Genomic DNA, 14,156 nt, shown 5'->3' on the forward strand with positions numbered 1-14,156 from the left:
CAGTGTACCAATAAAAGAGGAGGAGATTGAGGACATGTAAACATAGCACATGGCCTTCACAGATTATATGACCCCCTCACAGACTTGTGACAGTCATGCTTCCCTGTCGGATGTGCTGAACGAGTTTTGTGCAGCGAATCAAGACCATCATGTGACTGCAGACTGTGTAAGACCCTCTCCAGGCTCAAACCCTCACAAAGCAGAAGAGCCACACAGAATCCCAGGTTAAGTCAGAGGTCCTACGCTGGACAACTAGAAAATTTCCTTGCAGATGTCTACAACATCTCTCGGGCCCAAGCACTCATCCCAACAAGCTAAAGAGGAATAATGTTGTAGGTGTCACAAGATGAAACTGTGAGTTTTGGGGCTTTTCTAACCACAACACACTTTTCTTTTCTCAGGCGCTCTCTCACCTTGCTCTCTTGGCATATTAGCGTGTTCACCTGGTTGTCAATTTTCCATCACTGCCAATCAAAGACAATTAAAACTACTGAAAAGTAATTTCATCTGGGAGTGTATATTGACTGTATCCACTCTCATTTCAGGCAAAACCTAGATGTTAGTGGGTGTTATTTATTTATTTTACCAGTGGGGCTTGCTGATAACACAGCAGTGGTGGGCCTCATCAGCAACAATAATGACACAGCTTTAAAATCTAGATTTTACTCACATCGCCAGGTTTGGTCTTGTGGAAGTCTTCCAGATGTCTGTCCTTCAGCATACTGTCCACCACCCCGCTGCGCTGCCACACATCGAACAGTGTCTTCCCGTGCTGGTATCCAACCTCCTGAGGCCACAGTGACAAGGGGTTAGGGTGAGATTTACGGGTGGAGGAGACAAGGAGAATGTCATTGAGAAAAACAGAGGGGAAACTCACAGCAATCTCGTCGAACTTGCCAAACTCTAGTGTGCCGTAGTGGTTGATGGGTGGTCGAATGTACTCGCAATACTCACTGTCTTTGACCACTTCCAGCTGCCGCACGCAGCAAACGTAAGCGAGCCGGGTTTGGATCTCTGCCATGTTCAGGACCTGCAAGTGGAAATTCAACCACTGATCGGAACAGAATCTGTGTATCTCTGTAAACCGCATCACTTAAGACGGCTGTGGCTGAGGGGTAGAGTGGTCGTCCTCCAACCTGAAGGTCGGCCGTTCGATCCCCAGTCTGACCCATCTGCATGCCGAAGTGTCCCGAAGTGACCCTGAATGGCCCCCCATAGAATAACATAGTGCTGCGAATAGATGCACTGTATGAATGTGTGTGTGAATGGGTGAATGTAAAACTGTACTGTAAAGCGCTTTGAGTGGTCATCAAGACTAGAAAAGCGCTATATAAATACAAACCCATTTACCATTTAAGAGCAGAGTCTGTTACCTGTAGTTGTTGTCGACTATAAGGGAGCATAGTATTTGTGAAATATGGTCATGCAGAATAGAATCATGCAGTGGGTCTGGTACCTGCGCTGTACGCGGGCCAGCAACTAAAAGTTTGTATGTTTTTTTTCTGGATAAATGAGGAGTTTAAATATTGTGCATTATTTTAAATCCGCTTCTATGAAGCCTAGTCTGCACAAGGATTTATTTCATTGTGAAATCCTGTAATAATTTTAAACTACTTCCCTTTCACTCAAATAAACGTCACTACCATGTCATCACTACTAGCTAGTACATCGAAATGGATCATATGAAGACAAAAACAGCCAGAGGTGAATACGTTCTCAGGGGCTTGGCTGCTTGTAAAAAGGGGCAATAGCAGGTCCAGCACATTGTTTTGGAGGAAACACACTGACAGCGGCAGGAGCTCAGGTGTGTCATGACTCTGGACTTTGACTCTTAAATAAGAGTATTTTCAGTTTTCATCATGGACTCATTACTTGGACTTTGCCTCTTTTTTACGATGAGTATTTTGGATTGTTGTTGTTTTGGTTATATTATGAAGTCTTTTGTTTTCTCTGAGGAAAGTGTTTGTACTGTTTAGATCATTTTATTCTTCTGAAATAGGCTTTGTTAAAATCTAGTATCAAGCTGAAAAGAAAATGGCTGCTAAATGTCAAAATCAGTCAATAACAAAGAGCCAATATACTATTTAATATTTAAACTAATTAGGGATGCACAATATATATCGGCCCTATAATGGGAATTTTATATTATTATTTATTTATCAGAATCGTAAATTATAGCCGATGAAACTTCCGATAAACACAGCGCGCCTGGTTGCGCTCATGACTTCATCGTTATGTCGATGTATGGCAAGAACATGAGGCACTTGCAGCCAGGGTTAGCAAAAAAAAACATACCAGCGCCATCTGCGCTTGCCGGTCCGCATCTCTCCGCTGTGTGGAGCCAGAGACGGTGCAGGTGCTTTTCAGCATCTTTATTAAATGAACCAGGTGAAAACATAACATAGAAACTAGGGATGCACCGATATGGAAATTCTTGGCTGATACCGATACCGATATTTAAAATAACAATCTGGCCGATAGCCGATACCGATATTTGTTTATTTTCTTTTTGTTCTTATTCATTCACCTTTTTGTGCCAGAAAAATAATTAAATCATTATTTAAAAAGCACTATTTAAAAAAATGTCAGCCCTTCATCACTCTTATCTTTTAATGAGCTCAAATTGAATCAGATTTATGAAACAATCTTTGATTTAACTAAACTTTATTTAACAGAGACATATTCTGCCCATTTTACCGCAAGTTGAAATGTTTCCTTGGGATCTTAATGAAATTACTGTAACATATTTTGGTCAAAATACCACAAGGATAATTTAAAACAGCACCTTGTTACCCTGTCTAAAACACCCCTGTTAAAGTATCATATTAGAGGATGCTCTTCTCATTGATTTACGGTAGCAGTATTGCCCGTTTATTAGATGTGTTACGGCTTATGTGTGTATGACGTGTGTTGTCAATTCCCTTGTTACCTGTGCATGAGACGGATGAATAGAGCCGGTGCACATGAGAATAAAGTACTTAAATAGACGCTACGCTCATACTTTTTACGCCAAGTTACACTGCGTGAGTCAAGATAACTTAACAAGCCCTCCTCAGTTTTACCTGTTTTGAGTGTCGGGCAGAAATCACATCGCGTCAACACCCACCGTGGCCCTTCGCGATGCTTGTTTTAATTAAACAGTCGGATTCCCCTGGTCCGCACCAGTTCTCAGTCAGCTGCTAGGCCCCCCCCGCGCGAACAGAGGGTTCCCCCAGGTCGCCGTAGCTGAGGTGATCCGCGAGAAGGGCCCGACACGCGTCCAGAGTCGCCGCCGCTGACCGCGTACCCGGTCCCCTCCAACAGCCCGCCTTCCGCGCCGGCGATGGACACCGCCCCGCGGTCCAAGAGAAAGAAAGCCCCCGCAACAGCGACGCTGTGAGGTGCCACCGGATGAGGACCTCCCGGTGCCGCACGCTGAGCCTCCGGCGGCGCGGAGAGGTGCACAGCGGTTTCACCACAAATATGAACATCGGCCAATGATATCGGTGAAAGTCAAGTTTATTACCGATAAGCCGATATCAGTAAACGAGGCGAATATCGGCCGCTACCGATGTTCGGCCGATAAATCGGTGCATCCCTAATAGAAACTCTTAAACTTAAAGCTGCTGGCGACTAGCTTTACAGCTCAGTAATTAATCTGAATTAATATTTGAATACATTGACATGTCTTATTTGAGATGTCAAAATATTTTATTTAAAGTCTATTTGAAGGAAAAAATTTCTAAAAAAAAAACTATACGTACACTTAGAACTCAGTCAGAACCGTTTTTGTTGTGTTAACAATGTAATATTAATTCATCAATATTTGCTTACTATATTTTGCAATTTTACCCTCAGGTGTGCATAAACTGCAGGCTATGAACTTTTTAAGAAACGTGAATTATTATTGGTATCGGCCATGTGATCACGTAATTATCGGTAGCCCACATACCCCACATATCGTGCACCCCTAAAATTAAGCAACAAATGAATGTGTAATGGGTGAACTGGGTGATTAAAAGAAATAAAAGGTTAATTAATAATGTACCTTGACCTTCTCAGCCAGTGGGTTGAATCGTTTCCACAGCAGCCACCAGCCGTTCAGCGAGTCACCGTAGTTGGTCAAGTTGGTTTCATCCTGGCTTCCAACATCAATTGCAATCACAACCTTGGCCCCCATTGAGCGTGCCACATCAGCTAGATACAAAAATAGGACAAATGCACTTAGGCAGCATTCTAGGTCTAGAGTGTATTTCTAAAAACTGACCATGAAAAGGTTTGACTTGTATCTTTTACCTAGGTCTATGTTCTTTAAACATTTTCCTGCTAACAACCAGGTTTTCTTGAATCTACTGTCATTCTTAAATTATTCCCATATGCTTAGGTTATGTGAGCTAACAGACCATCAGCACTGCACTGCCACAGTAACAAAATCCACCAGAGCCCTTTTTACTTCAACAGAAAAAACCTTGTACATGGTAGATTCTGATAACTTAAATGCAACAGGTCATCTCTTCATGGCATTCTTCTCTTCAACATACATAGGACTGAGCCAAAATGAGTGAGGTTTTTAACAAAGAATTAACTTTAATATGTAAATCTCAATATCTCTCTCTTCCTGATAACTCTTGGAGGGGAGGTTTACCTCTCCTGCTCCCCCAGCCAGGGAGACATTCTCCCAACCCAAGCTCTTCTAACCTCCATGCAGGCCTGCCAGAAGCCTTCCAAAAAGGGCAGCAACACTGAGAGCCTGATTAAGGGCTTCAACCCAAGAAGAGTCTTGCAGGCAGCACAACAATAACGACAGGAGTCACAAACTAGCAAGACCTCTTCACTGGACTTCAAACAGCACATAAAAATGAACTTTTCCCCCTTTTCATGGACTAGAAACACAGCTGGGCTTAAAAGTTAAATTTAGCTTACTTTATACAGTTGGGCACACGAAGGGCAACCACGGCATGGTTAAATTTGTACTTTTGGGTAAAAACTGGCCCAAATATCATTAAAACTCAAAACGTATTGACTTGATTCAAGGATACCTGTGAGTATTGTCCATGTAAGTCCGATAAGAGGAATATATCGCCCGAACACCAACTTGAACCCTGGACCCTCAGATTAAAAGTCTGATGCTCTACCATCTGAGCTATCCAGGATTCAAGGGCTATACCTTTTCAATGAAAAATTTAACAAAAGTCCAAATTCAATTTACTTACACATACACAACTTCAAACAACAACAAACTACCACTTCATACAGATGGGCATTCGAAGGGCATGTACGGCAAAGAAAAACAAATAGTTCCAGGTACTTGTGGTCGAACAGCACCATACCCCAAGTTGAGCCCAAATCGCAGGAAAACTCTGTACTTGGAGACTTATTGACTTGATTCAAGGATTCCTGTGATGACATACACTCTTCAGTAGACACAGATCCAGCGTAAAAAATGCCTCAACTCACCTATAAACCTCAATCTTGGGTAACTGTGAGGGTATATATACATACTGATGGCTTGATTCAAGGTTTCCTGTGATGACATATACTCTCTTAAGAGGACACAATTCCAGTGTGAAAAATGCCTTAACTCACCTATTAACTTAAATCTTGGATAACATTGAGGGTATATAAGCATCCAAACACATGACAGTGGTACAGGACTTGTTTTTTTATTACCCTACCTAATAGTATTGCCCATGTAAGTCCGATAAGAGGAATATATCACCTGAACAGGGACTTGAACTCTGGACCCTCAGATTAAAAGTCTGATGCTCTACCGTCTGAGCTATCCAGGCTTCAAGAGCTACACCCTTTCGATGAAAGATTGAACAAAAGTCAAAATTCCAATTACTTACACAAGCGCGACTTCTAACAACAGAAAACTACCACTTCATACAGTTGTGCAGTCGAAGGGCATGTACGGCAAAGAAAAACAAGTACTTCTGGGTACTTGTGGTATAACAGGCCCACAGCCCAAGTTGAGTCTAAATCAAAGGAAAACTCTATACTGGCAGGATTATTGACTTGATTCAGTGATTCCTGTGATGACTTACACTCTTCAAAGGACACAGATCCAGCGTGAAAAATGCCTCAACTCACCTATAAACCTCCATCTTGGGTAACTGTGAGGGTATATATACAGACTTATTGACTTGATTCAAGGATTCCTGTGATGACATATACTCTCTTAAGAGGACACAATTCCAGCGTGAAAAATGCCTTAACTCACCTATTAACTTCCATCTTGGATAACATTGAGGGTACATATGCATCCAAAGACATGACAGTGGTACAGGACTTGTTTTTTTATTACCCTACCTAATAGTATTGTCCATGTAAGTCCGATAAGAGGAATATATCGCCTGAACAGGGACTTGAACCCTGGACCCTCAGATTAAAAGTCTGATGCTCTACCGTCTGAGTTATCCAGGCTTCAAGAGTTACACCCTTTCGATGAAAGATTGAACAAAAGTCAAAATTTCATTTAGTTACACAAGCGCGACATCTAACAACAGAAAACTACCTCTTCATACAGTTGGGCAGTCGAAAGGCATGTACGGCAAAGAAAATCAAGTACTTCTGGGTACTTGTGGTCGAACAGCACCAAATCTCAAGAAAAGCCCAAATCTCAGGAAAACTCTATACTTGCAGACTTATTGACTTGATTCAAGGATTCCTTTTATGACATACACTCTTCAGTAGACACAGATCCAGCGTAAAAAATGCCTCAACTCACCTATAAACCTCAATCTTGGGTAACTGTGAGGGTATATATACATACTGATGGCTTGATTCAAGGATTCCTGTGATGACATACACTCTTCAGAAGACACAGATCCAGCGTAAAAAATGCCTTAACTCACCTATAAAACTCCATCTTGGATAACATTGAGGGTATATAAGCATCCAAAGACATGACAGTGGTATAGGACTTGTTTTTTTATTACCCTACCTAATAGTATTGTCCATGTAAGTCCGATAAGAGGAATATATCGCCTGAACAGGGACTTGAACCCTGGACCCTCAGATTAAAAGTCTGATGCTCTACCATCTGAGCTATCCAGGCTTCAATAGCTACACCCTTTCGATGAAAGATTGAACAAAAGTCAAAATTCCAATTTCTTACACAAGCGCGACTTCTAACAACAGAAAACTACCACTTCATACAGTTGTGCAGTCGAAGGGCATGTACGGCAAAGAAAAACAAGTACTTCTGGGTACTTGTGGTATAACAGGCCCACAGCCCAAGTTGAGTCTAAATCAAAGGAAAACTCTATACTGGCAGGATTATTGACTTGATTCAGTGATTCCTGTGATGACTTACACTCTTCAAAGGACACAGATCCAGCGTGAAAAATGCCTCAACTCACCTATAAACCTCCATCTTGGGTAACTGTGAGGGTATATATACAGACTTATTGACTTGATTCAAGGATTCCTGTGATGACATATACTCTCTTAAGAGGACACAATTCCAGCGTGAAAAATGCCTTAACTCACCTATTAACTTCCATCTTGGATAACATTGAGAGTACATATGCATCCAAAGACATGACAGTGGTAAAGGACTTGTTTTTTTATTACCCTACCTAATAGTATTGTCCATGTAAGTCCGATAAGAGGAATATATCGCCTGAACAGGGACTTGAACCCTGGACCCTCAGATTAAAAGTCTGATGCTCTACCGTCTGAGCTATCCAGGCTTCGAGAGTTACACCCTTTCGATGAAAGATTGAACAAAAGGCAAAATTCCATTTACTTACACAAGCGCGACATCGAACAACAGAAAACTACCACTTTATACAGTTGTGCAGTCGAAGGGCATGTACGGCAAAGAAAAACAAGTACTTCTGGGTACTTGTGGTCGAACAGCACCAAATCTCAAGAAAAGTGGTTGTGGTATAACAGGCCCACAGCCCAAGTTGAGTCTAAATCAAAGGAAAACTCTATACTGGCAGGATTATTGACTTGATTCAGTGATTCCTGTGATGACTTACACTCTTCAAAGGACACAGATCCTTAACTCACCTATTAACTTCCATCTTGGATAACATTGAGGGTACATATGCATCCAAAGACATGACAGTGGTACAGGACTTGTTTTTTTATTACCCTACCTAATAGTATTGTCCATGTAAGTCCAATAAGAGGAATATATCGCCTGAACAGGGACTTGAACCCTGGACCCTCAGATTAAAAGTCTGATGCTCTACCGTCTGAGCTATCCAGGCTTCGAGAGTTACACCCTCTCGATGAAAGATTGAACAAAAGTCAAAATTTCATTTATTTACACAAGCGCGACATCTAACAACAGAAAACTACCTCTTCATACAGTTGGGCAGTTGAAAGGCATGTACGGCAAAGAAAATCAAGTACTTCTGGGTACTTGTGGTCGAACAGCACCAAATCTCAAGAAAAGCCCAAATCTCAGGAAAACTCTATACTTGCAGACTTATTGACTTGATTCAAGGATTCCTTTTATGACATACACTCTTCAGTAGACACAGATCCAGCGTAAAAAATGCCTCAACTCACCTATAAACCTCAATCTTGGGTAACTGTGAGGGTATATATACAGACTTATTGACTTGATCCATGATTCCTGTGATGACATATACTCTCTTAAGAGGACACAATTCCAGCGTGAAAAATGCCTTAACTCACCAATTAACTTCCATCTTGGATAACATTGAGGGTACATATGCATCCAAAGACATGACAGTGGTACAGGACTTGTTTTTTTATTACCCTACATAATAGTATTGTCCATGTAAGTCCGATAAGAGGAATATATCGCCTGAACAGGGACTTGAACCCTGGACCCTCAGATTAAAAGTCTGATGCTCTACCGTCTGAGCTATCCAGGCTTCGATAGCTACACCCTTTCGATGAAAGATTGAACAAAAGTCAAAATTTCATTTATTTACACAAGCACGACATCTAACAACAGAAAACTACCTCTTCATACAGTTGGGCAGTCAAAAGGCATGTACGGCAAAGAAAATCAAGTACTTCTGGGTACTTTTGGTATAAAAGGCCCACAGCCCAAGTTGAGTCTAAATCAAAGGAAAACTCTATACTGGCAGGATTATTGACTACATTCAAGGATTCCTGTGATGACATACACTCTTCAAAGGACACAGATCCAGCGTGAAAAATGCCTCAACTCACCTATAAACCTCCATCTTGGGTAACTGTGAGGGTATATATACAGACTTATTGACTTGATTCAAGGATTCCTGTGATGACATATACTCTCTTAAGAGGACACAATTCCAGCGTGAAAAATGCCTTAACTCACCTATTAACTTCCATCTTGGATAACATTGAGGGTACATATGCATCCAAAGACATGACAGTGGTACAGGACTTGTTTTTTTATTACCCTGCCTAATAGTATTGTCCATGTAAGTCCGATAAGAGGAATATATCGCCTGAACAGGGACTTGAACCCTGGACCCTCAGATTAAAAGTCTGATGCTCTACCGTCTGAGCTATCCAGGCTTCGAGAGTTACACCCTTTCGATGAAAGATTGAACAAAAGTCAAAATTTCATTTATTTACACAAGCGCGACATCTAACAACAGAAAACTACCTCTTCATACAGTTGGGCAGACGAAAGGCATGTACGGCAAAGAAAAACAAGTACTTCTGGGTACTTGTGGTATAACAGGCCCACAGCCCAAGTTGAGTCTAAATCAAAGGAAAACTCTATACTGGCAGGATTATTGACTTGATTCAATGATTCCTGTGATGACATACACTCTTCAAAGGACACAGATCCAGCGTGAAAAATGCCTCAACTCACCTATAAACCTCCATCTTGGGTAACTGTGAGGGTATATATACATACTGATTGGCTTGATTCAAGGTTTCCTGTGATGACATATACTCTCTTAAGATGACAAAATTCCAGCGTGAAAAATGCCTTAACTCACATCTTGGATAACATTGAGGGTACATATGCATCCAAAGACATGACAGTGGTACAGGACTTGTTTTTTTATTACCCTACCTAATAGTATTGTCCATGTAAGTCCGATAAGAGGAATATATCGCCTGAACAGGGACTTGAACACTGGACCCTGAGATTAAAAGTCTGATGCTCTACCGTCTGAGCTATCCAGGCTTCGTGAGCTACACCCTTTCGATGAAAGATTGAACAAAAGTCGAAATTTCATTTATTTACACAAGCGCGACATCTAACAAAAGAAAACTACCTCTTCATACAGTTGGGCAGACGAAAGGCATGTACGGCAAAGAAAAACAAGTACTTCTGGGTACTTGTGGTATAACAGGCCCACAGCCCAAGTTGAGTCTAAATCAAAGGAAAACTCTATACTGGCAGGATTATTGACTTGATTCAATGATTCCTGTGATGACATACACTCTTCAAAGGACACAGATCCAGCGTGAAAAATGCCTCAACTCACCTATAAACCTCCATCTTGGGTAACTGTGAGGGTATATATACAGACTTATTGACTTGATCCATGATTCCTGTGATGACATATACTCTCTTAAGAGGACACAATTCCAGCGTGAAAAATGCCTTAACTCACCTATTAACTTCCATCTTGGATAACATTGAGGGTACATATGCATCCAAAGACATGACAGTGGTACAGGAGTTGTTTTTTTATTACCCTACATAATAGTATTGTCAATGTAAGTCCGATAAGAGGAATATATCGCCTGAACAGGGACTTGAACCCTGGACCCTCAGATTAAAAGTGTGATGCTCTACCGTCTGAGCTATCCAGGCTTCGAGAGCTACACCCTTTCGATGAAAGATTGAACAAAAGTCGAAATTTCATTTATTTACACAAGCGCGACATCAAACAACAGAAAACTACCTCTTCATACAGTTGGGCAGACGAAAGGCATGTACGGCAAAGAAAAACAAGTACTTCTGGGTACTTGTGGTATAACAGGCCCACAGCCCAAGTTGAGTCTAAATCAAAGGAAAACTCTATACTGGCAGGATTATTGACTTGATTCAATGATTCCTGTGATGACATACACTCTTCAAAGGACACAGATCCAGCGTGAAAAATGCCTCAACTCACCTATAAACCTCCATCTTGGGTAACTGTGAGGGTATATATACAGACTTATTGACTTGATCCATGATTCCTGTGATGACATATACTCTCTTAAGAGGACACAATTCCAGCATGAAAAATGCCTTAACTCACCTATTAACTTCCATCTTGGATAACATTGAGGGTACATATGCATCCAAAGACATGACAGTGGTACAGGAGTTGTTTTTTTATTACCCTACATAATAGTATTGTCAATGTAAGTCCGATAAGAGGAATATATCGCCTGAACAGGGACTTGAACCCTGGACCCTCAGATTAAAAGTCTGATTCTCTACCGTCTGAGCTATCCAGGCTTCGAGAGCTACACCCTTTCGATGAAAGATTGAACAAAAGTTGAAATTTCATTTATTTACACAAGCGCGACATCAAACAACAGAAAACTACCTCTTCATACAGTTGGGCAGACGAAAGGCATGTACGGCAAAGAAAAACAAGTACTTCTGGGTACTTGTGGTATAACAGGCCCACAGCCCAAGTTGAGTCTAAATCAAAGGAAAACTCTATACTGGCAGGATTATTGACTTGATTCAATGATTCCTGTGATGACATACACTCTTCAAAGGACACAGATCCAGCGTGAAAAATGCCTCAACTCACCTATAAACCTCCATCTTGGGTAACTGTGAGGGTATATATACATACTGATTGGCTTGATTCAAGGTTTCCTGTGATGACATATACTCTCTTAAGATGACAAAATTCCAGCGTGAAAAATGCCTTAACTCACATCTTGGATAACATTGAGGGTACATATGCATCCAAAGACATGACAGTTGTACAGGACTTGTTTTTTTATTACCCTACCTAATAGTATTGTCCATGTAAGTCCGATAAGAGGAATATATCGCCTGAACAGGGACTTGAACCCTGGACCCTCAGACTAAAAGTCTGATGCTCTACCGTCTGAGCTATCCAGGCTTCGAGAGCTACACCCTTTCGATGAAAGGTTGAACAAAAGTCAAAATTTCATTTATTTACACAAGCGCGACATCTAACAACAGAAAACTACCTCTTCATACAGTTGGGCAGTCGAAAGGCATGTAAGGCAAAGAAAATCAAGTACTTCTGGGTACTTTTGGTATAGAAGACCCACAGCCCAAGTTGAGTCTAAATCAAAGGAAAACTCTATACTGGCAGGATTATTGACTACATTCAAGGATTCCTGTGATGACATACACTCTTCAAAGGACACAGATCCAGCGTGAAAAATGCCTCAACTCACCTATAAACCTACATCTTGGGTAACTGTGAGGGTATATATACAGACTTATTGACTTGATTCAAGGATTCCTGTGATGACATACACTCTTCAGAAGACACAGATCCAGCGTAAAAAATGCCTTACCTCACCTATAAAACTCCATCTTGGGTAACTGTGAGGGTATATATACAGACTTATTGACTTGATTCAAGGATTCCTGTGATGACATATACTCTCTTAAGATGACAAAATTCCAGCGTGAAAAATGCCTTAACTCACATCTTGGATAACATTGAGGGTACATATGCATCCAAAGACATGACAGTGGTACAGGACTTGTTTTTTTATTACCCTACCTAATAGTATTGTCCATGTAAGTCCGATAAGAGGAATATATCGCCTGAACAGGGACTTGAACCCTGGACCCTCAGATTAAAAGTCTGATGCTCTACCGTCTGAGCTATCCAGGCTTCGAGAGCTACACCCTTTCGATGAAAGATTGAACAAAAGTCGAAATTTCATTTATTTACACAAGCGCGACATCTAACAAAAGAAAACTACCTCTTCATACAGTTGGGCAGACGAAAGGCATGTACGGCAAAGAAAAACAAGTACTTCTGGGTACTTGTGGTATAACAGGCCCACAGCCCAAGTTGAGTCTAAATCAAAGGAAAACTCTATACTGGCAGGATTATTGACTTGATTCAATGATTCCTGTGATGACATACACTCTTCAAAGGACACAGATCCAGCGTGAAAAATGCCTCAACTCACCTATAAACCTCCATCTTGGGTAACTGTGAGGGTATATATACAGACTTATTGACTTGATCCATGATTCCTGTGATGACATATACTCTCTTAAGAGGACAAAATTCCAGCGTGAAAAATGCCTTAACTCACATCTTGGATAACATTGAGGGTACATATGCATCCAAAGACATGACAGTGGTACAGGACTTGTTTTTTTATTACCCTACCTAATAGTATTGTCCATGTAAGTCCGATAAGAGGAATATATCGCCTGAACAGGGACTTGAACCCTGGACCCTCAGATTAAAAGTCTGATGCTCTACCGTCTGAGCTATCCAGGCTTCGTGAGCTACACCCTTTCGATGAAAGATTGAACAAAAGTCGAAATTTCATTTATTTACACAAGCGCGACATCTAACAAAAGAAAACTACCTCTTCATACAGTTGGGCAGACGAAAGGCATGTACGGCAAAGAAAAACAAGTACTTCTGGGTACTTGTGGTATAACAGGCCCACAGCCCAAGTTGAGTCTAAATCAAAGGAAAACTCTATACTGGCAGGATTATTGACTTGATTCAATGATTCCTGTGATGACATACACTCTTCAAAGGACACAGATCCAGCGTGAAAAATGCCTCAACTCACCTATAAACCTCCATCTTGGGTAACTGTGAGGGTATATATACAGACTTATTGACTTGATCCATGATTCCTGTGATGACATATACTCTCTTAAGAGGACAAAATTCCAGCGTGAAAAATGCCTTAACTCACATCTTGGATAACATTGAGGGTACATATGCATCCAAAGACATGACAGTGGTACAGGACTTGTTTTTTTATTACCCTACCTAATAGTATTGTCCATGTAAGTCCGATAAGAGGAATATATCGCCTGAACAGGGACTTGAACCCTGGACCCTCAGATTAAAAGTCTGATGCTCTACCGTCTGAGCTATCCAGGCTTCGTGAGCTACACCCTTTCGATGAAAGATTGAACAAAAGTCGAAATTTCATTTATTTACACAAGCGCGACATCTAACAAAAGAAAACTACCTCTTCATACAGTTGGGCAGACGAAAGGCATGTACGGCAAAGAAAAACAAGTACTTCTGGGTACT

The 14,156-nt window shown here is 41.1% G+C and overlaps 1 protein-coding gene and 14 non-coding genes across 16 annotated transcripts in view; all 15 read right to left on the minus strand.

Moving 5' to 3' along the window:
- pnpla7b (patatin-like phospholipase domain containing 7b) overlaps nt 1-14,156 on the minus strand; it is a 120,327-nt gene that overhangs the window by 2,506 nt on the left and 103,665 nt on the right. For both annotated transcript variants that reach the window (XM_053421736.1, XM_053421738.1), the window contains exons 30-32: nt 4,028-4,176; nt 878-1,030; nt 671-787 (exon numbers count right to left, since the gene is read on the minus strand). In XM_053421736.1, the coding sequence (XP_053277711.1) occupies nt 671-787; nt 878-1,030; nt 4,028-4,176 (419 nt within the window). The remainder of the gene's footprint in view (nt 1-670; nt 788-877; nt 1,031-4,027; nt 4,177-14,156) is intronic.
- On the minus strand, nt 5,696-5,768 carry trnak-uuu (transfer RNA lysine (anticodon UUU)). The gene has a single exon. It is a non-coding gene; the product is annotated as a tRNA-Lys (tRNA).
- Nucleotides 6,333-6,405, minus strand: trnak-uuu (transfer RNA lysine (anticodon UUU)). Its single transcript has one exon. It is a non-coding gene; the product is annotated as a tRNA-Lys (tRNA).
- trnak-uuu (transfer RNA lysine (anticodon UUU)) lies at nt 6,967-7,039 on the minus strand. The gene has a single exon. It is a non-coding gene; the product is annotated as a tRNA-Lys (tRNA).
- trnak-uuu (transfer RNA lysine (anticodon UUU)) lies at nt 7,604-7,676 on the minus strand. Its single transcript has one exon. It is a non-coding gene; the product is annotated as a tRNA-Lys (tRNA).
- trnak-uuu (transfer RNA lysine (anticodon UUU)) lies at nt 8,132-8,204 on the minus strand. The gene has a single exon. It is a non-coding gene; the product is annotated as a tRNA-Lys (tRNA).
- trnak-uuu (transfer RNA lysine (anticodon UUU)) lies at nt 8,768-8,840 on the minus strand. The gene has a single exon. It is a non-coding gene; the product is annotated as a tRNA-Lys (tRNA).
- On the minus strand, nt 9,405-9,477 carry trnak-uuu (transfer RNA lysine (anticodon UUU)). The gene has a single exon. It is a non-coding gene; the product is annotated as a tRNA-Lys (tRNA).
- On the minus strand, nt 10,030-10,102 carry trnak-uuu (transfer RNA lysine (anticodon UUU)). Its single transcript has one exon. It is a non-coding gene; the product is annotated as a tRNA-Lys (tRNA).
- trnak-uuu (transfer RNA lysine (anticodon UUU)) lies at nt 10,666-10,738 on the minus strand. The gene has a single exon. It is a non-coding gene; the product is annotated as a tRNA-Lys (tRNA).
- On the minus strand, nt 11,302-11,374 carry trnak-uuu (transfer RNA lysine (anticodon UUU)). Its single transcript has one exon. It is a non-coding gene; the product is annotated as a tRNA-Lys (tRNA).
- trnak-uuu (transfer RNA lysine (anticodon UUU)) lies at nt 11,927-11,999 on the minus strand. Its single transcript has one exon. It is a non-coding gene; the product is annotated as a tRNA-Lys (tRNA).
- trnak-uuu (transfer RNA lysine (anticodon UUU)) lies at nt 12,680-12,752 on the minus strand. The gene has a single exon. It is a non-coding gene; the product is annotated as a tRNA-Lys (tRNA).
- trnak-uuu (transfer RNA lysine (anticodon UUU)) lies at nt 13,304-13,376 on the minus strand. The gene has a single exon. It is a non-coding gene; the product is annotated as a tRNA-Lys (tRNA).
- On the minus strand, nt 13,928-14,000 carry trnak-uuu (transfer RNA lysine (anticodon UUU)). The gene has a single exon. It is a non-coding gene; the product is annotated as a tRNA-Lys (tRNA).

This window comes from Pleuronectes platessa, chromosome 4 (assembly GCF_947347685.1).
Source record: "Pleuronectes platessa chromosome 4, fPlePla1.1, whole genome shotgun sequence".
In the NCBI taxonomy this organism is placed as follows: Eukaryota; Metazoa; Chordata; class Actinopteri; order Pleuronectiformes; family Pleuronectidae; genus Pleuronectes; species Pleuronectes platessa.